The 26578-nt window shown below is 45.7% G+C and overlaps 1 protein-coding gene across 1 annotated transcript in view; it reads left to right on the forward strand.

Moving 5' to 3' along the window:
* The window catches only part of FNDC1 (fibronectin type III domain containing 1), a 112246-nt gene extending 88772 nt beyond the window's left edge, over positions 1–23474 (forward strand). The window contains exons 18-23 of the mRNA XM_061130167.1: positions 5579–5687; positions 11506–11585; positions 15598–15627; positions 16621–16782; positions 20552–20674; positions 22728–23474. Coding sequence (XP_060986150.1) covers positions 5579–5687; positions 11506–11585; positions 15598–15627; positions 16621–16782; positions 20552–20674; positions 22728–22843 — 620 coding nt within the window. The 3' untranslated portion in view covers positions 22844–23474. The remainder of the gene's footprint in view (positions 1–5578; positions 5688–11505; positions 11586–15597; positions 15628–16620; positions 16783–20551; positions 20675–22727) is intronic.
* The last annotated feature ends 3104 nt before the right edge of the window (positions 23475–26578 follow it).

Raw genomic sequence — 26578 nt, forward strand, 5'->3', positions numbered from 1 at the left:
AGGCAGTAAGTGGAGCCTTGTAGGGCAGTATGAGGAGCACTGGATGGAAGTCAGAAGTCCTGAATCTTAGTCCCAGATGGGTTTTGTATGACTTGGAGCTACTACTTCATTCTCCCTGGACCTTGGTCTCCTCCGAAACAAACTATCATTAGGTCTCTTACCCTGTAATCCTGCAAGTAGCCAGGGAATCTGCGGAGCCACTTGTCAGATGAGTTCCTGCAGCATGGGTAATGAGAGCGCTCCTACTGTGCGCTGCCCGGGGTTACGATCAACCCTGGGGTCATGACTCAGGCTTTTTCTGGGTCAGCTCGGTGCTTCCAAATCATTTCTTGGCCCTCCTGAATTCCTTAGGTGGGAACTGGATGTGATGGAGAAAATGCCCAGGGATATTGAGCCTCCAAGATCTTGGTCTATGAGATGTTCATGAGTTCATTCAACTCTGCCAAAGACATACTTGAGGATAAATTTGTTGAGATGAGTTCTTACGGAAAAGAGTTAATGTTTTCTTTGGATAGACACCCATCTTTTGCAAATGATTCCTTTTGGGTCAGTGAGTTATATAAGAAGAAGGAATGTGTGTGTGTGTGTCTCAGGACTGGGGATGGTGGGATAAGTCGGAATTTGACATAGTATGTGACTACCATGCTAGTGGCCTTCATTGAATTTGAAATTTCTAATGCTTTTGTTTTAAGTTCCCAGTATGATCTCTTAAAATGAGAAAAAAATACCCAAGCACAGCCAGAGAGCTATTTTTTTTTTTTTAAATGAAGTTTGCACAGCAGCCCAAAAGTCAGGGTAAAGGACACAGGACAGAATGCCTGGGTATTGTGCCAGGCAGGATGGTAAGGCCATGGAGAGCCAGAGTGCAGACCAAGGGGTCTGAGTCTTGGTGTAACTGTACTTGCTGGTCCCCCAATCTACAAGTTGCTTGGGCCGCTGGGGCCAGCTTCTGTGGTCCAGCGTGTTCCTAATAGAAAGCAAATAAATCAATGGAAGGAAGAAAGCTTGTAGTCGAAAGAACCAGAAAATCCTTTTATGAACTGAATATGATTTTATGAATGGCAATTTTGAAAAGCAAGCAAGCAAGCATACAGGGAAAAAAGAAATCATGGAAAACCTTATCTTAAGCTACTTAGCTTTTGATCTCTTGCATAACAGATGTTACTTAACATAAATATACCCCTGTGCCCTGAGCCACGGGGCTTCTGAGAAACAGAAGGATGGATACAGGATGAAAGGACCGGCAACCTCAGACATGCCCCCTGGGCTGGAGCGTGAGGAGCCTTCGGAGAACTGTAAATGTCGCGGGACTTAACTTCGACGCAGTTCCTGTATCATCCCATAGAGGGCGCGCTTCTGAAACACACGCTCCTGTTAACCTTTCATCGCCAGCCTCCCGAAGCTCCCCAGAGACTGGGGTCATCTCATCGCCACATACCCCCGTCGTCGAATCCCAAACCAAGCCCCAGGGCCCTAATCACGAGTACTCATGCCACGAGCATAAATAATAAGGCTGAGGTGTTACTGGGTTTCAGGTCCCAATAGAAAGTTATGCCAACTCCTGCCAAGCTGCTTATTGTGGAGTATTTGAGTGCACGACAGCCCTGTGATATGCAGAAGAAGCATGTTAGACCCTAGAAGTTAAAAGAGAAAAGCATGGGAGCGCTTCATCAGTTAATGAATCAGGCACCAGCTCTTTTAGCTGTAGACCAATGAGGCGAAGTGGATACCCAGATGCCTCCTAGACCCAAAGGGAAGATCACACTTCTGGGCCCACTGCAGGGCGTTTGGGTCCTGGTAGCTGTGTGAGGTGTAGAGCGCTTTGCTGATTTCCACCAGCAGTTCTTTTCTTTCACACGCAGTTGAGTCAGCGTGTAACCAGACGTTGGCCAAACGACACGAAACTCCTGCAAGGTAAATAGGTCCAAGACCCGTTGCCTACCCTGATCAGTCCTAATGAATGAAGCTGTCTCTTCATCAGCAGTGACTCCGTGGGAAATCACCTTTGTGGTGGTCTCTGAATCTTTTCAGGACTGGTTTTGATAAGAACAGAGAATGCAGGAGATACATGTGCTCAGCAAGCACGTTATAAAAATCTAGACACAAGGATGAGCAGGGAAACCTGAGTAGTATATGGGATGAAGCACAGCATTCTAATGGATACGAGGTCAAAGAGGATGAGCCGGGCTGACCCATGGAAGCCAGGGCTCCTTGGGCACATCCGCCCCCGGCTGGACCATTGTTGGGTACGGCGTCACTATCAGCTCATGTGGCTTGACATCACCATCTTCAGAGGAGGAGGGTACCCTATGGAGAGAGCAGCAACACTTCCCAGGTCCTATGAAATAATTGTTGAAAAAAGAGAAGAAGGAATTTCTCTGAAAAGGCTTCAGAGCCCAGGGCCCCTATTTCTGCTCCCCGCATGCTGGGGAGGAGCTATGTGACTCTAATCCATTCTTCCCATCACCAGAATAGCCCTTGCGGAAGTGATCGGTGAGAACAGGTTGCTGAATAAAGCCATGTGCCTCTTCGATGCCTTTGATTTTCTTCATCTTCTCCTCCTTGACCTGTGATCTGATTCTCTCAGCCCAAGTTTTCCTCACAGGCTCATCCTCTTTGACCCGACATTAAAGATTGGAATTGCTTAAGGCATGGTCCTAAGTCGCTTTTCTTCTTCAGTTCAGTTCAGTTCAGTTGCTCAGTCATGTCCAACTCTTTGCAACCCCATGGACTGCAGCATGCCAGCCTCTCTGTCCATCACCAACTCCTGGAGCTTACTCAAACTCATGTCCATCGTGTCGGTGATGCCATCCAACTATCATCCTCTGTCATCCCCTTCTCCTCCCGCCTTCAATCTTTCCCAGCATCAGGGTCTTTTCAAATGAGTCAGTTCTTCCCATCATGTGGCCAGAGTATTGGAGTGTCAGCTTCAGCATCAGTCCTTCAGTCCAGTCCAGCTAGACAGTAGCCTCCTGCTCACCACAGCTAGAGAAAGCCTGAGTGCAGCATTGAAGACCCTGGAGAGAGAAAACATAGAGTAAGAAGAAAAGCTTCAGCTTCAGCTGAGGATTTTACCCACACACGTGTCTTTTTAAAATGTATACATATTTACAAGCATTTAAATTTTTTTATTTGTTTACTTTTGGCTGCGCTGGGTCTTCATTGCCGCACTCAGGCTTTCTCTAGCTGTGGTGAGCGGGGGGCTGCTGTCTGGTTGCTGTGTGTGGGCTTCCCATCGCAGCGGCTTGCTGCCGAGCAGAGGATGTGGGGCACATGGGCTTCAGCAGCCGCGGCCAGAGGGCTCTAGAGTACAGGCTTGGTAGTTGTGGTGCCTGGGCCTCGTTGCCCCTCCGAATTGTGGGGTCTTCCCGGACCAGGCATTGAATCTGTGTCCCCTGCAATGGCAGACAGGGTCCTGACCGCTGGACCACCACGGAAGTCCTGATGCACGTGGTTTCAGTGCCTCTTGGCGGTGAGTCATTGGTTTGTAGGTCAGGACGCAGCCTGCTCGCCTCTGAGCCTCAAACTGAAAAATCACGTCCACTTGACATTATCATCCGTCATGTCTCCAAAGCTTCTCAGATTCCGCATATCCAGAATCAGACTCATGATCCAGACACACACCTGCTCATCTGGGTTTTCTGACTCACTCTCCGTCCATTCTTGCAACCCTGAAGCTTTGGAGTCATCTTCCAATCTCCTGTATTTCTCCTCCGTATTCAGTTCATCACTCAATCCCGTCACCATTACCTTTCAGATTTCTCCTGCACGCATCCATTGCTCTCCATTAACCACCCCGGTACCTGAGCTGTTGTGACCACTCACCTGGATATTGTCACACTGTCCTGCTAGACCACCCCCTCCATATACCACACCTGTCTGGTCCTCTGCTCGGCACCAGAGAGATACACAGAAGACAGTCTTCTTGTGTCGCCCCTTGAATGTCTTCCTTTTCTTCTGGAATGAAAAGCAAAAGCCTTGCATTTTTGTTGTTGTTGTTCGATGCTTTTTTAGCTTCGTTTCATGTTGCCCTTCCCCTCCCCTGCCACTCTGAGGCCCTCCTGCCTCCTGGTTTCTCCCTCGCCCACATCTTTGCCCAGGTGTTCCCTCCACCTGGAGTTCTCCCTGCCTCCCACCATGCATCTTAACTGCTTCCTATCCTTTAGTTCGGAGAAGGCAATGACACCCCACTCCAGTTCTCTTGCCTGGAAAATCCCATGGACGGAGGAGCCTGGTAGGCTGAAGTCCACGGGGTCGCACAGAGTCAGACACGACTGAGCGACTTCACTTTCACTTTTCACTTTCATGCATTGGAGAAGGAAATGGCAACCCACTCCAGTGTTCTTGCCTGGAGAATCCCAGGGACGGAGGACCCTGATGGGCTGCCGTCTATGGGGTCGCACAGAGTTGGACACAACTGAAGCGACTTAGCAGCAGCAGCAGCATCCTTTAGTTATCATCAGTCCGATTTCGTGGTCCTGGGAAAGCTCTCTGTGCCCAGCTCTCCCCACCCCCCCCACCCCAACACACAGCCCTCATCAGGATGTATAAACAAGCAGTGTAATCCTATTTGTCTGTCTGCCTTGCTGCTCCTGGAGTTTTCAGTAAAACGAATGATCATTTAATCTCTAGCACGTAGTATGCAGTAGCACTGCCTTGCAGGGGGCACACAATGAATATTGGTTGAATGAATATACAGTAAGCACACAATAAATATTTGTTTAATTAACAAATATGAACTTGGACCAGATATTTGACCTCTAAGACTCAGTTTCCTCCTGTGTCAGAATGGAGACAGACAGAGAAACTTAAGGTCAGGAGAATTCATCAAAGTAAAACCTGATCCAAAGTATTTGGCATAACGTTTGGCACAGAGAAAGTACTTGACAAATATTTCCTTCCCCCGTAAGAGACCAGCATAAAGGATGTGTGATGCTGCGACAGGAACGTCACTCAGCTGCCCGGGGCGGCCTGGCAGGCAGGGCAGGTGTCAGGGTCCGGAGTCCCCCTGCTGAGCTCCATTAACAGCAGAGAAGGCAGAGCTGCCTGGCTGTTGTCACTGGACGTCATGGTCGAGGGCAGGCAGAGAGCTTCAACAACTACAAACCACAGGAGCATCTATAACAAGAGACCTATCGAGTTTGGGATCTTTCAGCCACAAGACAGAGCACTCACCATCACAGATGGTGAAGGACAATTGTATATACCTCTACCAGGAACTTCTTAAACACTTGTGTGGAGGTCACTGCTCTTTCCTTTTGCTGTGCATTCATGGTTAGATGTGGTTGGTTCTGAGGAGATGAGGAAGCCCGGGACTGTGGGAGATCAGGAGAAGGAAGAAAAGCAGGGAACCGGCTAGTCGTCAGGAAGTGTCTCTGCCCGTTACCTGCATCTGGTATCGCCAGTGGGCACCAGCGTTCTACCAGCTCCCGATCCGACACACTGCTTGCTCCCCTCCTAGACTTCTCCCACAGAGCTGCCCCCACCCCACGGCTCCTTCCACCCTCCCCTGAGTTACGCCTCTTGGGTGATGTGCTTCCTTGACGCTCATTGGGTTCCGCCTCCTTTCCTCCTGTAGGTTACTTGGTTTACAGTGCGTCCTATGAAGACTTCATCAGGAACAAGTGGTCCACCCAGGCTTCATCAGTAACTCACCTGCCCATTGAGAACCTGAAGCCCAACACAAGGTATGATGTGTCTATCATTTATACACAGGAAATGAGACCTGTGTGCGTGGTCACGGATATCCTTAGGCTGAAAAGGAAAGGACTGACTAAAAGTGTTCTTACGGTTTCTTTTGAATTCTCAGCTGTTTCTCGTAGACTGTAAATGAATGCTTACCATGTGTCATGTTCTTTTCTTTGGAGAAAGGACTATCTGCTTTGTGATTGTTAGGTGATTGTGTTTATATTTTGTTCCCTGTTTTCCAGAGACCGAAACTGCCTACAGTTGGGAAAGGAAGGATGGTTCTGTGTGTTGAAAGGGAATCCATCTATTTGCAGTCACCAACATGGTGTCTTTATGCAGCACAAGCTTTGTATATGACATTAGCAGAGCAGCAATTGAGAAGCATTTTGTATTGAAGTATAGTTGATTTACAATGTTTGTTAATTTCTGCTGTACCAAAAAGTGATTCAGTGATTCACACACACACATATACGTACATACACACATTCTTTTTCATATTCTCTTCGATTGTGCTTTATCACAGGATATTGAATATAGTCCTTTTGCTATACAGTAGGACTTTCTTGTTTATTCACTCTATATGTAATAGTTTGCACCTGCTAACTCCAGCCTCCCACTCCATGCCTCCCCCACGCTTGTTAACCACAGGTCTGTTCTCTGAGTCTGAGAGTCTGTTTTTATTTCATAGGTAGGTTCATTTGTGTCATATTTTAATTTCCGTGTATAAGTGGTATCATGTGGTGTTTATCTTTCTCTTTCTGGCTTACTTCACTTAGTATGATCATTTTTAGTGCCATCCGTGTTGCTCCAGATGGCATTGTTTCATTCTTTTTTAATGGCTGAGTAATGTTCCCAGTATTCCACTGTATGTGTGTACCATGTCTTCTTTATCTGTTCCTCTGTTGATGGATATTTAGGTTGTCTCCATGTCTTTGCTATTGTAAATAGTGCTATGAACATAAAGCTACATTATATGCCCAGGAGTGGGATTGCTAGATCTCACTGTAATTCTGTTTTTAGTTTTTTGAGAAACCTCCATGTTGTTTTCCGTAGTGGCTGCACCAGCTTATCTATTTCTACCAGTGGTGTGGGAGGGTTCTGTTTTCTCCACACCCTTTCCAGCATTTGTTATTTGTAGACTTTTTGGTGATGGCCGTTCTGATTGGTATGAGGGGGTACCTCATTGTAGTTTTGATTTGCATTTCTCTAATAGCTACTGCTGCGATTCATGGGGTCTCAAAAAGTTGGACACGACTGAGCGACTGAACTGAACTGAATAGCTAGTGATGTTGAGCATCTTTTCATGTGCCTGTTGGCCTTGGGTATTTCTTTTGTGGATAAATGTCTATTTAGGTTCTTTGCCCATTTTTCAGCTGGGTTGTTTGTTTTGTTGTTGCTGTTGAGTTGTATGAACTGGCTAAACATTTTAATAGCTGGTACTCAAGCTCTCTGATGTATAAGTTCAGATCCTTCAAGAAAGATGTATTTTACATGTTAATATCAGTTATAAGATGCATGGCTTCCTACATGGAGAAGTGGGTTGCCAGCCAGAGGGTCATCTGGGAGTGAGCTTTTAGCCCTCAGTGTGAAAGGTGCAGAACTTGTCTCAAGGGTACAAACAGTGTGTGTGTGCATTTCCTATTTTATATTCTCTGGTCTTGCTGGTAACAACCATCAGGAAAGCTTCCATCCTTGGTGGGTGAACGTGGGCAGAACACCAAGGACACAATGGTCGTGTGGTGTGCTTGTGAACTGGCTGTCTGCGGAAAAAAAAGTAACAACTGCTTTATAGTATTTGCCAGTTTCAAGCTAGCCTGGGCCTGCAGAATTGCTGATATTTAACGATCAGCTCTCTGAAGCCTGTAGTGTGGCTCCAGCACACCATGTCAGGTCCAGCCACCGTATTTCCACAGCAAAGTGTTCCGAATGATGTGACTTGGGCCCGAGGTCTCCCATTTTTTTTTTTTTAAACAGTCAGAGGAACACAGAGGAGATTGGAACAAAATGCTCTCCTTAAACAGAAATGTTGAACCTTAAGCAGAACTGTTGAAAGGGATAGAAACTGGACAATAGCCTTGGACACCGAGAGACTTCTGAACTAGCGGAGAACTTTGCTCAAGGCTTGTTAATGCCCTGGGCTCACTTGAACTGAGCTTTCATAAACTATCACAAATTTCAGGATTCAGCAAATAAAAAAATCAGGATATTGAGAAAGCCCTTTTCTTAGCTCTTCCCTGATAGTAATGAAAAGTTGACTCATTAAACCAAGAACAAAACTAAAGAAAACAAAGTCAGCATCCCATTTTTTTAAAATTGTGTTCAGAGTGAATGTTTTTACAGCACAGCCTCAGGAGCAGCTGAAAGAGGCCTTAGAGAAATTTGGCCTCCTGGCTACTTGTAAATCCCGGACCCCTGCTGTCCCTTGCCCCCACAGCCCAGTTTTCTTGTGACAACTATTGGTACCAAACTGATGTTGAGTTTTGAATACTGTTAGGGGATGGTTATGTGGGATGGCTTATTCATTCTTCCAATAGGCATGAATGAGTGTCCACGGCTCACTCAGTGAGAGCTTTCTGAGTGCTCAGGGCCAGGCCCCGGGCTCCAAAGAGGGAAGAGCCGGAGGGGTCGGGGAGGGGCCTACAACACACCATGGCCCCTCATGGAGCTCACAGTCTGACAGAGACCGACGGTTTATAAACATGTAGATATGGACTTTCCCCGACCAGCATCCTGAGGAAGAAGTACTCTGTGCTGTGAGTGTGTAATAGGGTTTTTTTTTCCCTGAGCTTGGGGGTAAGGAAGGGGCATTCAGGTGAGGAAGATACGCAGCATTTGACCTGGAGAAGGTAAGCGAGCTGTCAGGTTGCTTGAGGCAGGAAGGGTGTTGGGAAGCTGGTGCTTTTGAGCAAGAGCAGGAGGCCAATGTGGTCGGGGGGACGGAGGAGAGAGGGGGCTGGCGGCTGGACCAGCTGGTCGCAGATGGGCCCAGTGTCTCCTGAGGCTTGTGTCCTGCGTCCACCCACCCCGGGGGCCCTGGGAGATGGACTGGGAGCGGCAGCGGCCACTGGGGCTTCTCCCCAAGCGTGGCCTTCCAGTCTGTCATCCTTTGGAGGGAGAGTGCTTGCTGGCTTCCTCCTACGAGGATTTCCTTCAGACCCCTCCATGCCTGCATGCTAAGTCGCTTCAGTTGCATCCAACTCTTTGTGACCCCAGGTAGTGTAGCCCTCCAGGCAACTCTGTCCATGGGATTCTCCTGGCAAGATTACTGGAGTGGGTTGCCACGCCCTCCTCCAGAGGATCTTCCCAACCCAGGGATCAAACCCACGTCTCTTGTGTCTCCTGCATTGGCAGGCAGTTTCTTTACCCCTAGCACCACCTGGGAAGCCTAAAGTATAAAGATCTGTCACCATGGAACCTATTCAAAAGAAGGTGCCAGTAGCTTGTATAAGAAGACAAGGCGTGGGATGCTCTTGTTTACTTAGGTGATACAGAGACACTTCAGGGTATGGAATATATATTTTAGTCTGTAGAAAAAAATTAAATGTGGTTTTCGAAAATTTTACTTTTTTTATAATTCCGTATTGTTGTTCAGCTCGGCATATTTAAGCTTACTTTGACACAGTAGGTGGAGTTCAAATGGAAATAAATCTTTAGAATTGGGCCACATGGGTTCTGTGGAGGAATGGAGTCATTGCGTGGACAGGAGGGTCGATTTGGAGAATACTTAGGTTTCAGTGTAAAATAGAATGGATACAACGAAGAAACTGGAGTAGGCTCTTCCAGCCAATGATCACCCCTCTGCCGTCTCCTCTACCTCACAGGGTGCTTCCCTCTGCCGAGCTGGGGAAGTGGTACCAGGTTGCTTCCAGGGATGGCCTGAGAAACATGCAGCAGAAATAAATGTCTCTGGTAGCCTCTGAATATCAGTATCACACCCTAGGTTTCGATTTCCTATTTTTCTTTTTTTAAGGAAAAGGCATCTGTAAAGTTTGACTGTTATCGTTGATGTAGGCCAAACCCCCTGTTTGAACTGCCAGCGGAGTTTGCCTTAAATAACTCCACGCCCGCTGAGTTAGAAGTATGCACAATTGAGAACACACAAAGTGCTGAGAGAATTGAGATTTGGGAACTCATATGTTCTTAATTGTGCATATCTTTTTTTTAACGAAAATTTTTTTTGTTTGTTTAATGAAATTTTAAAAAGGATTCTGTCCTAAATGAGATGTGAATATACTTTCTTGAAAAGCTTAAGAGAAGACTTGATTTTATCAAATGGACTTTTTCTTTGCTCTCTGTTCAATCAAACCCAAAGTCAAATACCTCTGCGTTAACTGTGAGGCCAGAGGCTCGCTCCCCTGGGGACCTCAGCTCAGATGCTCAGCAGGCTCGGCGCCAGGGCAGAGGTGCAACAGACATGCGCCTTTGCTCTCTGGGTGTAAATAGTTTTCCTTTTAAAACTTTAGTGCATCTTAATTAGTGCATGTGATCTGTGTGTCTGACTTAAACATAGGGTCTTGTAATATTGAAGTGTAGCTCCTATTGCCCAGAAGCCAAGGCCCCTTCTGAACTCTCTGAGGTGGTAGACACACTCCCCTGCCCAATTTTTTTTTAACCCTCTTTCTTTACCTGGAAGCAGTTAGGGACTATATGGAATAGTTGCTCAGTCATGTCTGACTCTTTGCAACCCCATGGACTGTAGTCTGCCAGGCTCCTCTGTCCATGGGATTCTCCAGGCAAGAACACTGGAGTAGGTTGTCATTTCCTTCTCCAGGGGATCTTCCCAACTCAGAGATCGAACCCAGGTCTCCCACATCGCAGGCAGATTATCATCTGAGCCACCAGGGAAGCCCCAGTTAAGGACTAAGAGGGCACAGATAATACCTAGGATTCCAGGGGGGAGGACAACATAAAGATTAACCTTAGGTAGAGTAGGTCTCAACTGAGTTGGCTTCCAGTATTTTCTCATCACTGCTTTTGGTCCTGTAGCTCACGAGAGTCCAAAGTAAGATGCTCTTGGACTCCCGACCGAACTGGCTGATCTCCTTGTGGGTGAACAGGCTGATTCAGACCATGTGCTTTTTCTAGCACATTCTCTGTTCCAAGACAAAGATTACTCCCCAGCAGAGCCTCTGCAGGCCTTTTCCACTTCCCCTTCCTGGACTTGCTTCTCTTTCCTTGAGGCACAGAAGCTGGAGACTTGGTGATTTTAAGGCTCCAGAGCCAAGCGTAGCACTTGTCCTGCACCCAGAACATTGCTGTCACGTTAGTTCCCCCGAGGAGGCCAGCCTCTGGACTGGCTCAGCCTCTCCCTGCCAACAGCAGGTTGCATCATCATCAATCCGTCAGACATCCTGCTTTTATACACAAAGTCCAGGGATGAGACTTAGGCTAGAACTGGAATTCTGCTTGGTAAGCATTTCTCCCTGCTCCAGCTTCTCCCTCTTGCTGGTGGAGCTCAAGATGAGACAAAAGCGGCCATACCATCCCACGGCAGGCCTGCAGGGCATGGCCTGCATGGGGCGGCCGAACCCTTGATGCTCTAAATAACACACACAGTCCAAGTGACCTGTTTGCCTAGTATGCCCTTCCGTTCCTAGTGGGAACATGTCTATGCTGTTCATTATACTGTCCTGAAAAGTTATTTGAAAATGAGAAAGTTTAGAAATAACATGAAGAAATAGTGATGGTGTATGCATTTGTGAAAAGATAAGACTCAAACCCTAGAACAGAGTGAGTGCTCAGTAGTTTGGCTGTTTGTCTCATTACACAAAAATTAAGCAAGGTTCTTTTTCAAAATATGTTTTCTTTGGATTTCAGGTATTATTTTAGAGTTCAAGCCAAAAATCCTCATGGCTATGGACCTGTCAGCTCTTCAGTCTCATTTGTTACAGAATCAGGTATGGATGACTTCATGTTCTTTTTTTTTTTTCATTTTCTTAAAAACAAATAATCTGAAATCAGGCCTATAATAGAAAACTGAAGAAGTAAAACTTCTGTTTAGTCAGTTCTTATTGGATGTCACTTTATAAGATAAACATGATTTTCTTTCTGCGAAGTTAAAACTTGGATAATAAAAGTAGTCTTCACTGGAACTGCTTGAAAAGTGAAAAGAGCAAATTCCAATGAAAAGGGAAGAAAATCTAGTTTTCAGCCATGTGGGAAAGATAACTTTGAATCCATCTAGTTGCAGAGGTTATTCCTTTATTGTTATTGCAAGCAGCCGAAGTGCACACATGTCATGTGATCTGAGGGGCAGTTGCTTCTTTCAATCAGTCAGATCTCTAGGACGCTTCCTTTCCTAGGAGACAAAGATATCTCTACTTAATATGGAGGGTTTAATTAACATGCTATCCATCTTGCAAGCAGTGTCACTCAGATGTCCCTACTTTGGGTTGCTGGTGTGCAGAGCTCTCAGAACCTTCGGTGAAGTGTTCCACTGTCATGGTCTGAGGCAGTACACACAGTGTCCCATGGTCATGGTCTGAGGCAGTACACACAGTGTTGGGTGGTGATAGTCTGAGGTAATACACACAGTGTTGGGTGGTCATGGTCTGAGGCAATACACACAGTGTTGGGTGGTCATGGTCTGAGGAGTACACACAGTGTTGGGTGGTGATGGTCTGAGGGCAGTATACACAGTGTCCCATGGTGGGTGGTCATGGTTTGAGGCAGTACACACAGTGTTGGATGGTCATGGTCTGAGGAGTACACACAGTGTCAGGTGGTGATGGTCTGAGGAGGTACACACAGTGTCCCGTGGTGGGTGGTCATGGTGTGAGGCAGTACACACAGTGTTGGGTGGTCATGGTCTGAGGCAGTATACACAGTGTTGGGTGGTCATGGTCTGAGGCAGTACACACAGTGTCCCGTGGTGGGTGGTCATGGTGTGAGGCAGTACACACAGTGTTGGGTGGTGATAGTCTGAGGCAATACACACAGTGTTGGGTGGTGGTGGTCTGAGGAGTACACACAGTGTTGGGTGGTGATGGTCTGAGGCAGTATACACAGTGTTGGGTGGTGATGGTCTGAGGAGGTACACACAGTGTCCCGTGGTGGGTGGTCATGGTCTGAGGCAGTACACACAGTGTCCCATGGTGGGTGGTGATGGTCTGAGGCAGTACACACAGTGTCCCGTGGTGGGTGGTCATCGTCTGAGGCAGTACACACAGTGTCGGGTGGTGATGGCCTGAGGTAGTTCACACAGTGTCCCATGGTGGGTGGTCATGGTGTGAGGCAGTACACAGTGTTGGGTGGTCATGGTCTGAGGCAGTATACACAGTGTTGGGTGGTGATGGTCTGAGGAGGTACACACAGTGTCCCATGGTGGGTGGTGATGGTCTGAGGCAGTACACACAGTGTCCCGTGGTGGGTGGTCATCGTCTGAGGCAGTACACACAGTGTCGGGTGGTGATGGCCTGAGGTAGTTCACACAGTGTCCCGTGGTGGGTGGTCATGGTGTGAGGCAGTACACACAGTGTCCCATGGTGGGTGGTGATGGTCTGAGGCAGTACACACAGTGTCCCGTGGTGGGTGGTCATCGTCTGAGGCAGTACACACAGTGTCGGGTGGTGATGGTCTGAGGAGGTACACACAGTGTCCCGTGGTGGGTGGTCATGGTCTGAGGCAGTACACACAGTGTCCCATGGTGGGTGGTGATGGTCTGAGGCAGTACACACAGTGTCCCGTGGTGGGTGGTCATCGTCTGAGGCAGTACACACAGTGTCGGGTGGTGATGGCCTGAGGTAGTTCACACAGTGTCCCGTGGTGGGTGGTCATGGTGTGAGGCAGTACACAGTGTTGGGTGGTCATGGTCTGAGGCAGTATACACAGTATTGGGTGGTGATGGTCTGAGGAGGTACACACAGTGTCCCATGGTGGGTGGTGATGGTCTGAGGCAGTACACACAGTGTCCCGTGGTGGGTGGTGATCGTCTGAGGCAGTACACACAGTGTCGGGTGGTGATGGCCTGAGGTAGTTCACACAGTGTCCCGTGGTGGGTGGTCATGGTGTGAGGCAGTACACAGTGTTGGGTGGTCATGGTCTGAGGCAGTATACACAGTATTGGGTGGTGATGGTCTGAGGCAGTACACACAGTGTTGGGTGGTCATGGTCTGAGGCAGTATACACAGTGTTGGGTGGTCATGGTCTGAGGCAGTACACACAGTGTCCCGTGGTGGGTGGTCATCGTCTGAGGCAGTACACACAGTGTCGGGTGGTGATGGCCTGAGGTAGTACACACAGTGTCCCGTGGTGGGTGGTCATGGTGTGAGGCAGTACACAGTGTTGGGTGGTCATGGTCTGAGGCAGTATACAGTGTTGGGTGGTGATGGTCTGAGGAGGTACACACAGTGTCCCATGGTGGGTGGTGATGGTCTGAGGCAGTACACACAGTGTTGGGTGGTGATGGTCTGAGGCAGTATACACAGTGTTGGGTGGTGATGGTCTGAGGAGGTACACACAGTGTCCCGTGGTGGGTGGTGATGGTCTGAGGCAGTACACACAGTGTTGGGTGGTGATGGTCTGAGGAGGTACACACAGTGTCCCGTAGTGGGTGGTCATGGTGTGAGGCAGTACACACAGTGTTGGGTGGTCATGGTCTGAGGCAGTATACACAGTGTTGGGTGGTGATGGTCTGAGGAGGTACACACAGTGTCCCATGGTGGGTGGTGATGGTCTGAGGCAGTACACACAGTGTTGGGTGGTGATGGTCTGAGGCAGTACACACAGTGTCGGGTGGTCATGGTCTGAGGCAGTATACACAGTGTTGGGTGGTGATGGTCTGAGGAGGTACACACAGTGTCCCGTGGTGGGTGGTGATGGTCTGAGGCAGTACACACAGTGTTGGGTGGTGATGGTCTGAGGAGGTACACACAGTGTCCCGTGGTGGGTGGTCATGGTGTGAGGCAGTACACAGTGTTGGGTGGTCATGGTCTGAGGCAGTAGACACAGTGTTGGGTGGTGATGGTCTGAGGAGGTACACACAGTGTCCCATGGTGGGTGGTGATGGTCTGAGGCAGTACACACAGTGTTGGGTGGTGATGGTCTGAGGCAGTATACACAGTGTTGGGTGGTGATGGTCTGAGGAGGTACACACAGTGTCCCGTGGTGGGTGGTGATGGTCTGAGGCAGTACACACAGTGTCAGGTGGTCATGGTCTGAGACAGTACACACAACTGGTTCATGATGGCAGTTCCTGGGTTGGCAGCCTCTCTGTACAGGAAGCCAGGTGGGAGAGTTGGTGCCCATGGTCCCAAGACAAAGACCTACAGGAGCCCAGCAGTGTCAGCTCCACACTAATGTGGCTCTTGCTTCCATTCGGTTAGATCATTCCATACCTGTAGCTTGATCCCAGAACATTTGCTGTTGGAAGATATTTTTAAATGCAGTGATTTAAATCTACTAAATCAAAATATATGGAAAAAGTGTTTTTTGAGAATATGCTTTATACTGGAACTGTTGGCAAAGGACTTCAAAATTGGTGTTTTTACCTGTTTCATCTAAGAAGTGTGTTTCTCCTTAGAAATTAAGAAAGAGTACAAGGAAACCTTTATCAGTGGTTAATTTGCTACCATAATGTATCTATGTTCATGGCTGCATTTCCTAAAAATAACATGGTCTTTTGGCAACTATCGGAATTAACATGATAAAGGTCTATAGAAAAAACCCCAAATAATTAAAATCTAAATAGTTATCAAGAAAATGAGGGCTGAAATTGGAGAGTAGAAAGATATAAATGTAACTTCTGAGTCTGTGATATAAAACTTTTAAAGTCTTGGTATATGCCAAATGAATTTTACACTTTCTTTATCTAATGCAGCTTGGTTAGCCCTTTCATTTACAAAAAATTTCCATAGTTATGTGGCTCCATGACATAATAGTGAAGTCAGCTGTTTCTTTTTCATTCTACAGATAATCCTCTTCTTGTCGTGAGGCCACCAGGTAAGTTTCTCTTCTGGATAATCTTGACATTCTAATAACCAAGTTGGATATTGAACATGAGATTGTTAGGGTTACTCACAAGTAGACATGCCAAATCATTTTTGTATTGTCATAATTTTCTGACAACTTCTGTGGTTTCTTTGCACCGGCTCTCCTAATCTAGGGAAAAGAACGGTCTGGAAATTGTTAAATAGGGCCCAAGTAGACCATAGCTGGGCTTCCCTGGTAGCTCAGCTGGTAAAGAATCCACCTGCAATGCAGGAGACCCGGGTTTGATTCCTGGGTTGGGAAGGTCCCCTGGAGAAGGGCATGGCTACCCACTCCAGTATTCTTGCCCGGAGAATCCCCATGGACAGAGGAGCCTGGCAGGCTACAATCCATGGGGTCACAAAGAGTCGGACATGACTGAGTGACTAAGTACAGCACAGCACAGACGATAGCTATAAAACCAGTGTGGGCGGCCAGCAACCTATGAAGTGGTAACTATTTTCCTAACCTCCTTGAATATTTTAAATTGCTGAAAAGATAGCAAAATGGATTAAGAGTACAAAAAAGTTTATACTTTGTTTTTCAAATAAACATAGAAAAACCTATTGCCTAAGTTCAGGACAGGTCTTAGGAGTGACAGGAACAGTAGGCACCTGTGCTCAGGGGCTTTGAGGTGGGGAGGTAGGATGGTATGACCCCCAAGGTCAAACTTGTCATCATAGCTTATACTCCTTGAGGCTGAAAGGTTTTTTCTTACTCTGAGAATCCTTTATGGAAATGCAAATAGTTCAAATATCTTCAGGTGTGAGGAACTCCCGAGCTGTACTTCAGTACAAAGAAAGAAGAGAAGAAAGAGTGCACCCATCGGGAGATGGGAAAACTGCTCAGAAAAGCCCTGCAAGGAAGGCAAGGCCCAGTGAATAAGCCGACATGTCTGGTACTTTGTACAAGGGTATAAACACGGTGAAGCGCCATGACTTGGAAGATGTGCTTTTTCTTGTCCAGGTGGTGAGCCCATCTGGATCCCCTTTGCCTTCAAACACGACCCTAGCTACACGGACTGCCACGGCCGACAGTATGTGAAGCGGACTTGGTACAGGAAGTTTGTGGGAGTTGTTCTTTGCAATTCGCTGCGGTATAAGATCTACCTCAGTGACAACCTGAAAGGTAGGTCTTTGGGGATGGCGTGCTATGAGAAGGTATGAAAAGTTTCTGGTTGATCAGATACTAACTTGACATAGCAGGTGCACCAGGATGCATTTGAGGTGTGGACTGGTCATGTCTCAGTCTGGCTCAAATGCAAACCAGTTTTGCAGGCTCTATGCTAGAGTGACCTATTTTCACACTGGTACCCAGGAATATATGTATATATCTTAAATCTACTACTTTTTAGGAATGAAGTCCAGAATACTATTAGAAAATCAAAGGCCATTTTTCTTTGTTGTTGATGCTATAACAGTAGCATGCATGTAAGCTGGAATTATTGAGGACAAGTCCACACTATGGTCTTTGCCTCTGGCACAGCTTTACAGAGAAAAAATGTAGATGGTGAAACATAGATGAGCTGCACTCTTTATTCTGTGTCCAAACAAAAATTCCATTGTTTTCATCATGGTAGGGGATTCAAACAGAGAATAACATATGTACTTTGAGCTACTAACATTTCAAAATGCCATTTCTACTCAGCTGGCTTTGACTCACCCACCTACACATAGTTGTTTTATATTGCAAAATTCACACAACTTTTAATCTTTTAGCATAACATTAAAAAAAAAAAAACTTTCCTGCAGCTGGTTTATATTTCATCATAGGTCGGTTATTTTGTTCCTTTATTTCTTGCTAGTGATCATCATTTCTCGATAATGTCAAAATCTCCCCAACCATCCTCCACTCCAGCAATTTCTCAGTGTTTACGCCTCTCCCGACAACCAGTGTCTGTTTCTCTCTGCTTTTTTCCCCCTCTCCCACACTGCGCTTTTCCTCCTCTGCTTCAGAATTCCTGGGAGAGGTTACACAGGCATGTCTGGTATTGCAGGGTTGAGAGAAACAACCCGGCCCTACTGTGCAGCCCTGCTTCAGGACCAAGGACAGCAGACAGCACCTCCGGCCACAGACACGCCCTACTTCTAGTTACATGTGAAAATAGGTCCCACCATTTTTACACATATTCATGCTTTTCATAATGGTTTCATAAAATATTCTCTGACTATCAGAGCTTCCACCTTTTTTTTTTAAACCAAAGAGTAGAAAGGTCTCTCATTTATTGGCTGAAAAATGCCTATAATATTAGTAGTTTCCATTTAAGGAACACTTGCTAAGTATGTAGCATACATGATCTCAATAAATCCTTACAATGCTTTGAAATCAGTGCCATTGTCACCATCTTTCAAACATGGAAAGTATGACACGCAGTGTAAGTAATGCGCCCTCTTCAGTTCAGTCACTTGGTCGTGTCCGACTCTTTGCAACCCCATGGACCGCAGCACACCAGGCCTCCCTGTCCATCACCAACCCCCAGAGCTTGCTGAAACTCATGTCCATTGAATTGGTGATGCCATCTAACCATCTTATTTTCTGTCATTCTCTTCTCCTCCTACCATAAATCTTTCCCAGCATCAGGATCTTTTCCAATGAGTCAGTTCTTCGAATCATGTGGCCAAAGTATTGGAGTTTCAGCTTCAGCATCAGTCCTTCCAATGACTAGTCAGGACTGGTTTCCTTTAGGATTGACTAATTTGATCTCCTTGCTGTCCAAGGGACTCTCAAGAGTCTTCTCTGACACCACAGTTAAAAGCATCAATTCTTCAGTGCTCAGCTTTCTTTATAGTCCAGCTCTCCCATCCATACATGACTACTGGAAAAACCATAGTCTTGACTAGACAGACTTTGTTGGCAAAGTCCAGTCTCTGCTTTTCAATGTGCTGTCTAGGTTGGTCATAACTTTTCTTCCAAGGAGTAAGCGTCTTTTAATTTCATGGCTGCAGTCACCATCTGCAGTGATTTTGGAGCCCAAGAAAGTACTGTTTCCCCATCTATTTGCCATGAAGTGATGGGACAAGATGCCATGATCTTAGTTTTCTGAATGTTGAGTTTTAAGTCAGCTTTTTCACTCCCCTCTTTCACTTTCATCAAGAGGCTCCTTAGTCCTCTTTGCTTTCTGCCATAAGGGTGGTGTCATCTGCATATCTGAAGTTATTGATATTTCTCCTAATCTTGATTCCAGCCTGTGCTTCATCCAGCCTGGCATTTCACATGATGTACTCTGCATATAAGTTAAATAAACAGGGTGGCAATATACAGCCTTGATGTACTCCTTTCCCAATTTGGAACCAGTCTGTTGTTCCATGTCCAGTTCTAACTGTTGCTTTTTGACCTGCATACAGATTTCTCAGGAGGCAGGTATGGTGATCTGGTATTCTCATCTCTTTAAGAATTTTCCAGTTTGTCATGATCCACACAATCCAAGGCTTTGGCATAGTCAATGAAGCAGAAGTAGATGTTCTTCTGGAATTCTCTTGCTTTTTCTATGATTCAGTGGATGTTGGCAATTTGATCTCTGGTTCCTCTGCCTTTTCTAAATGCAGCTTGAACATCTGGAATTTCTTGGTTCATGCACTGTTGAAGCCTCGCTTGGAGAATTATTAAGTATTTTGGAGAATTATTTTGCTAGCATTTGAGATGAGTGCAATTGTGTGGTAGTTTGAACATTCTTTGGCGTTGCTTCTCTTTGGGATTGGAATGAAAACTGACCTTTTCCAGTCCTGTGGCCACTGCTGAGTTTTCCAAATTTGTTGGCATATTGCATGCAGTACTTTAACAGCATCATCTTTTAGTATTCGAAATAGCTCAGCTGGAATTCCATCACCTCCGCTAGCTTTGTTTGTAGCGATGCTTCCTAAGGCCCACTTGACTTTGCACTCCACGATGTCTGGTTCTAGGTGAGTGATCACACCATCATGGTTATCTGGGTAATTAAGATATTTTTTTGTATAGCTTTTCCATGTGTTCTTGCCACCTTTTCTTAGTATCTTCTGCCTCTGTTAGGTTCATACAATTTCTGTCCTTTTCTGTGCCCATCTTTGCATGAAATGTTCCCTTGGTATCTCTAATTTTCTTGAAGAGAACTCTTGTCTCTCCCATTCTATTGTTTTCCTCTATTTCTTTGCATTGATCACCAAGGAAGGCTTTCTTATCTCTCTTTGCTGTTCTTTGGAATTATGCACTCTGATGGGTATATGTTTCCTTTTCTCCCTTGCCTTTAGCTTCTTTTATTTTCTCAGCTATTTGTAAGGCCTCCTCAGACAGCCATTTTGTCTTTTTGCATTTCTGTTTCTTGGGGATGGTTTTGATCACTGCCTCCTGTACAATGTCATAAACCTCTGTCCATAGTTCTTCAGGCATTCTATCAGATCTAATCCCTTGAATCCATTTGTCACTTGCACTGTATGATCCTAAGGGGTTTGAGTTCAGTCATGCCTGAATGGTCTAGTGGTTTTCCCTACTTTCTTCAATTAAGTCTGAATTTGGCAATAAAGAGTTCATGATCTGAGCCACAGTAGCTCCCAGTCTTGTTTTTGCTGACTGTATAGAGCTTCTCCACCTTTGACTGCAAAGAATATAATCAATCTAATTTTGGTATTGACCATCTGGTGATGTTCATGTATAGAGTCTTCTCTTGTGTTGTTGGAAGAAGATGTTTGCTATGACCAGTGCGTTCTCTTGGCAAAACTGCTGGTAGTCTTTGCCCTGTTTCATTTTGTACTCCAAGGCCAAATGTGCCTGTTAGTTATCTCTTGACTTCCTACTTTCGCATTCCAGTCCCCTATGATGAAAATGACATCTTTTTTTGGTGTTGATTCTTCAAGTTTGTGCAAATTCCTAAATCAGCTGTAGCATTTTTGGGCCAGTCACTGACTCATCAAATTCCTTTTTGCAGATACATTCTACAGCATTGGGGACAGTTGGGGAAGAGGCGAAGACCACTGTCAATTTGTGGATTCACACCTTGATGGAAGAACAGGGCCTCAGTCCTACATAGAAGCACTCCCTAACATTCAAGGTAATGTGAACAAAGGCCTGATCTATTACACTGGGGGTGGGGTGGGGAGGAGGGCTAACCTAAGGAGAAAATTCATGCTATCTCTGCCTTTGGTTTACCATTTGAAGATGGATGTTAGCAGCATTTTTGATCATAAAAATAAGGAATCAACAAAGTACTCCTACCATGTGCTGTATTTGGAGTGAGCCTTGGAGAAGTGGCTCAGACAGTAAAGCATCTGCCTGTAATGCAGGAGACCTAGGTTCAATCCCTGGGTTGGGAAGATCCCATGGAGAAGGGAATGGCAACCCACTCCAGTATTCTTGCCTGGAGAATTCCATGGACAGAAGAGCCTGGTGGACTACAGTCCATGGGGTCATAAAGAGTTGGACACAGATGAGTGACTAACACTTTCCCTTTCACTTTGGAGAGGTAGGGATACAGAGGAATACAAGACCTTATCCCTACTTTCAGGAAACATAGTCAGAATTGGAAAGAGAGGATAAATATATGAAAGGTAACTAGAGCAAACAACTTAAAGTGCAAACAATGGCAAGTTATGTCACATGACTGTCCCATTATCAGGTTTATCAGGTAATTGTGCAGATTATAGTCAGTCTCTGAGTTCAAGAGAGGCAAGCCAGTTGAGGCTGCCAGGGGAAGTTTTCAGAAGAGGCAGAGTCTGGGCTGAGTCATAAAAATTCATGCAAAGATTAGAGAGTCTTCCAGGTGGAGAATGGCATGAACAAGAGTACAGAGAAAGAAAAAATAAATGCAAACCAACCAGGATATGTCTCAGGAGACTGTGTATCAATTATTTCATGATGGCATTGTAAGAGGAAAAAAGTATATTTATCTCAAAGTTAACAATTTGTAATACATTATTAACTCCAATAAAACAAGTATATTAGGCGGGGTTCTCCAGAGAATCAGAACCAACAGCAGAAAGATAGAGACAGAGAGACAAAGAGAGAGAAGTAGAGAATGAGATTTCTTTTAAGGAATTGGCTCATATGGTTGTGGAAACTGGCAAGTCCAAAATCTACAGGGTAGCACAACAAGGCTGCTGGAGACCTAGGGCAGAGCTGATGCTGCAGTTCGAGTCTGAAGGCAGAATACCTCCGTCCTCGGGGAAACTCAGTCTTTTTCTACTACAGCCTTCAACTGATTGGCTGAGGCCCACCCACATTATGGAGGCTTCATTGCTTGCATGCTCAATCGCTCAGTCATGTCTGACTCTGCAACCCCATGGACTGTAGCCTGCCAGGCTTCTCAGTTCATGGAATTCTCCAGGCAAGAATACTGGAGTGGGTTGCCATTCCCTCCTCCAGAGGATCTTCCCTTCCAGGGCCTGAACTCACATCTCCTGTGGCTCCTGCATTACAGGTGGATTCTTTACCACTGAGCCACCAGGGAAGCCCATGGAGGCTTTGTTACATAGCTACAGTTGATGAAAGCATTGACCATGAGTGACTGAACTCAATCTCTACTCCTCTCTCCTCCCTGAGGTTGGGGGTGGGACGGAAGCCCCCACCCCATATTCCCATGATTGGTTCTCTGGCGACCAGCCCTTACCCTCAGGTGCTTTCCAGAAGCCACTTCATTAACATAAGCCCACGTGTGGTTGAAGAGGTTTATTATGAAATAATCATTTCCCAGACACCTTTATTGCTCTTCAGTTCAGTTCAGTTCAGCTGCTAAGTCGTGTCCGACTCTTTGCGACCCCATGAACCACAGCATGCCAGGCCTCCCTGTCCATCACCAACTCCCGGAGTTTACCCATTGAGTCGGTGATGCCGTCCAACCATCTCATCCTCTGTTGTCCCCTTCTCCTCCTGCCTTCAATCTTTCCTAACATCAGGGTCTTTTCAAATGAGTCAGCTCTTCGCATCAGGTGGCCAAAACATTGGAGTTTCAGCTTCAACATCAGAGTTATTGCTCTTACCACTCAGGAAATTCCAAGGGTTTGGGGAGCCTTGTGCCAGGAGTGGGGATGAAAACCAAATATCCATTTTCTATTATAAATCACAGTGTCACAGATGCATTTTCTTTCTCTCTCTTTTTAACCTTCCAGGCTACTATCGCCAGTACCGCCAGGAGCCAGTCAGCTTTGGCAACATAGGTTTTGGAACCCCCTACTACTATGTGGGCTGGTACGAGTGTGGGGTCTCCATCCCAGGGAAGTGGTAACCGCAGGAAGATCATGCTGGAAGCTCGCCCTGTCGACCCCCTCGTTACCTTGAGTGAGGGCCTGCCAGCAGGAAAAGAGGCAGTGTCCAAGCCCCACTGCTTTCCCCGGCATCAGCAGGGCCACACAGTGGACACTGGACACTTCAGGCATCTTCAATCTGGAGCTCAGTCCTATGTCTCGGCCTGGACCACACACCGGCTTCAATGTTGCCGTTAACTTTGCTTCTCTACAGGTTTTACTTACAGCAGCATGTCCCAGAGATGGCACAGACACTCAGCTACAGGGATGCACGGTGTGATTTTCAACCTTTTTAGGCCCAAAGTTCAGATGCTTCAGTATCTCCAGGGATCAGTATCAACATGCTCAGCTCGCTTCATGGAACACCACCCGCTTTCTTTTTTCTCACTGGACTCCTCTCAAAGTAGCTAAATTTAAGCTTTGGATCCCTCTCTATGCAGTAGAACTGAATTACTAAAAACGCCAACCGAAGGAAATGTAGCCTACTTAAGATTTACTCTGTGGACTTACCTACCGCTAGACCAAATGTATCAAATCTTACTTGTAAATTCTCAATTTTGAGATATATATATATATATGTATATATGCATATACATATCTACACTCATCTGCAAGGACATTGATTAAAATTGCTAAATTTGTACTTGTTCACTCCATAAATGTGTGTGGGACTTTTTGGAGCAGAGGTGCTGTTTGCGAACATCTTTTTAGAAGGCTTCAGAGAATATGTATTCTGTATAACATGGCAAGAATGGAAAGGTGTGGGTTCTTTCCATGAATGCTGCCAAGCCCGGGAAATGACTGGGATGTAGTGATGCTATGAGCCAGTAGCAAACTGAGTGATTTCCACCTTCCACACCCATGTGAAAAATGAACCGGAGGGCTCTGTGAGGACAGATCTAGTGTGTTTCCAGATTAAGATTTTAGGTCCCAAATAATTTTAAAATCCAGTTTAAAACGACTCCTTTCCCCTTTCCTGCTGAGCCCAGTGTCTCATCCTCAAAATATCTTACCCTCCTCGACTGCAGAACAAGAGGGTTTATGTAGAGACACTTTGTTCTAATTCTTCTTAAAATATGGTGTTCTTGGCGGGTGCATGTTACCTCTGTGTCCTCGGGCAGCTCTGGGGAATGAAGGGTTTGTCTTCTCCTAAGTTTCAAGGTGAAAGACAGCAGGCGTGTGGGAGGGACCTCCCTGGTGGCCCAGTGGTTGAGAACCTGCCTTCCAAGTCAGAGGTGCGGGTTCAGTCCCTGGTCTGGGAACGAAGATCCTCATGCTGAGGTGCAGCTAAGCCCACACGCTGCAACTAGAAAAAGCCCGCCTGCTGCTATGAAGACCCAGTGCAGCCAAAACAATTTTAAACAGAAACAAGAATCTGTAATGGGAACAAGCCAGAGGCAGACACAGTTATGGGGCCCAGGGGCTGGACCACTGTATAAACGATGTAAGGGTGGAAACTGGTTCGCTACTGGAATCAGTTATTTTCAGTGCCAGCGCCAGGTGGAAGTGAAGCCTGGTGTGTCTGGTAGGTGTGAAGGTAAAAAGCATAAGGAAACAAGTCACTGCGGGTCTTTGTGATGGGGTAGCAGGAGCGGACGTTTTCAGCAACACCCACAATCCCCTCCTGCAGTAAACAAAAGTAGAGAAAATGGAGGCATTCTGATGGCTAGGAAAACACTAGGACAGAAATCTTCTGGGTTTCTGAGGCTCTTGTACATAAAAGTGGAATTATGAAAAAGGGAATGTCTTTAAAAACACCTATTTTTTCACACTAAACTTCAAGCATGCTTCACAATGCCAAGCCAAAGATAAGACCTTGAAAGATAAGTGAATTTTCCCTATACACCCATCTTCTTCATTATGGGGCCTCCTGAAGAAGAGATGGGGGATCAAGGGCCCAATATAGAGATGCAGGCACCTCTCCCCTGTGACTCACTATTTCATACACTAAACCGTCTTCCTGGTCAGCCTCACCCCAAAGGGCTTTATACTTGTTTCATACACGAAAGAACACATTTCCCACAGAAGGATTTACACTTACTTCACTGAAATCCAAAGATTTCAGTGGCATTCACTCATGCAATTATTTTTTGAGCTCCTCCTGGAATCTTTGACTGTATTTGAATCTAAAAATCTGAACTTTTGTTACAAAGAGATGTTTCAATTTTTTATGGAAATTACTACAGAGGCCAGATTATAGCTCAGCCAAAACAAAAACACTGAATCTATGTGAAGGTGATAGTGTTTCCAATATTCCCTCCAAATTAGGTTATGCAATAGTTCAAACGCATCCACAGAGGTTACATGAAGTTTCTAGAGCTGTGAGGTCCCGGAGGACATGTTTTAGGAGCTCTATTGGCAGCAAGATGCCAAGAAGGGCATTCAAGATTGTAGAGGGTCTGGAAACCATTCTGTGTCAAGTTAGGATAAAACGAATGGGACTGTTCTCCTAAAGACTTCGTCTACTTCCAAGGCTTTAAGGAAGAAAAGGGTTTGCCAGCTCTGGAGGTCAGAGTAGACACAAGTCGGAATTAAAGGAAAAGGAAAATTGGCTCACGGATTTTTAGAATTCTAGAGGAATTTAAGAAGAGTTTAATTACCAAATGAGCCTTGTTGGAAAATACTGAGATGTTCATCACTGAAAGAGCTGAAATATAGCTGGAGATGTCTACACTTTTGATTTGAAGCCCTCAGCCTGTTCTTAATTTGGCCTGTGAGCTCACAATGGTTTTTCTGTGCATTTAAAGGGTTGCAAACAAAACAAAGAGACCAAGCAAAAACACTGTATATGCAACAGTGACCATCTGTGGTTCTAAAGTGAAAAGGGAAAGTATGAGTCTCTCAATTGTGTCTGACTTTGCGACCCCATGGACTGTAGCCCGCCAGGATCCTCTCTCCATGGAATTTCCCAGGCAAGAATACTGGAGTGGGTTGCCATTCCCTTCTCCAGGGGATCTTTCCAACACAGGAATCAAACCCGGGTCTCCCTCATTGCAGGCAGATTCTTTACCATCTGAACCACTGGAATTATTTAAGGTGATTCTTAAGCCTTGAATATTTACCCTATAAGACAAAGATTGTATAACTGTGGATTAGAGTTCTCTTGAGGTTTAAAGGCAATTTTAGCAAAGTACAAATTTAAAAACTTACTACTTGACAGATGTTTGCTGGCTCTTCTCTAACTTGAGTAATATTTATTATCTATCAAATCTGAACTCTGCATTGCACAGTTGAACTGGGTCCCCAGCTTCCCATTGGTTAAGTCCTCTGTTTTGTGGTCTCAGGAAATACTATGGATCTAGAGGACTTCATGCATGTTTAACATAACCATCTGGTTGAAACATAATTTCCAGATTTTACCAAATGAGTTTTGATTTATTTTTTTCCTTTTTGACTTTTTCAGGTCACATTATCTTGGTCAGTCCAGGAGGATGGGGTGTTTGAGATTGTGATGATTAATGGCATTAAAATGCATTTGCTTCTCTGCACAGAACACAGGTCTTAGTCACTATGTATAATTAAAACGATTCCACCCATAGAATTAGCCCACATTTTCTGCAACATCTTCAGGCCTTAAAATCATCTCCTTAGGATGTAATTATTTTGCAGTTGGAGATAAGAAGTGAGTTTAAAAAGTACAACATGAAAACACAATGACACTTGTCATGAATGGTGATTTGGTTTAAAATCTTAGTTGTAAGATTGAAAATGAAAGT

The sequence above is a fragment of the Dama dama genome, chromosome 26 (assembly GCF_033118175.1).
Source record: "Dama dama isolate Ldn47 chromosome 26, ASM3311817v1, whole genome shotgun sequence".
Classification (NCBI taxonomy): domain Eukaryota; kingdom Metazoa; phylum Chordata; class Mammalia; order Artiodactyla; family Cervidae; genus Dama; species Dama dama.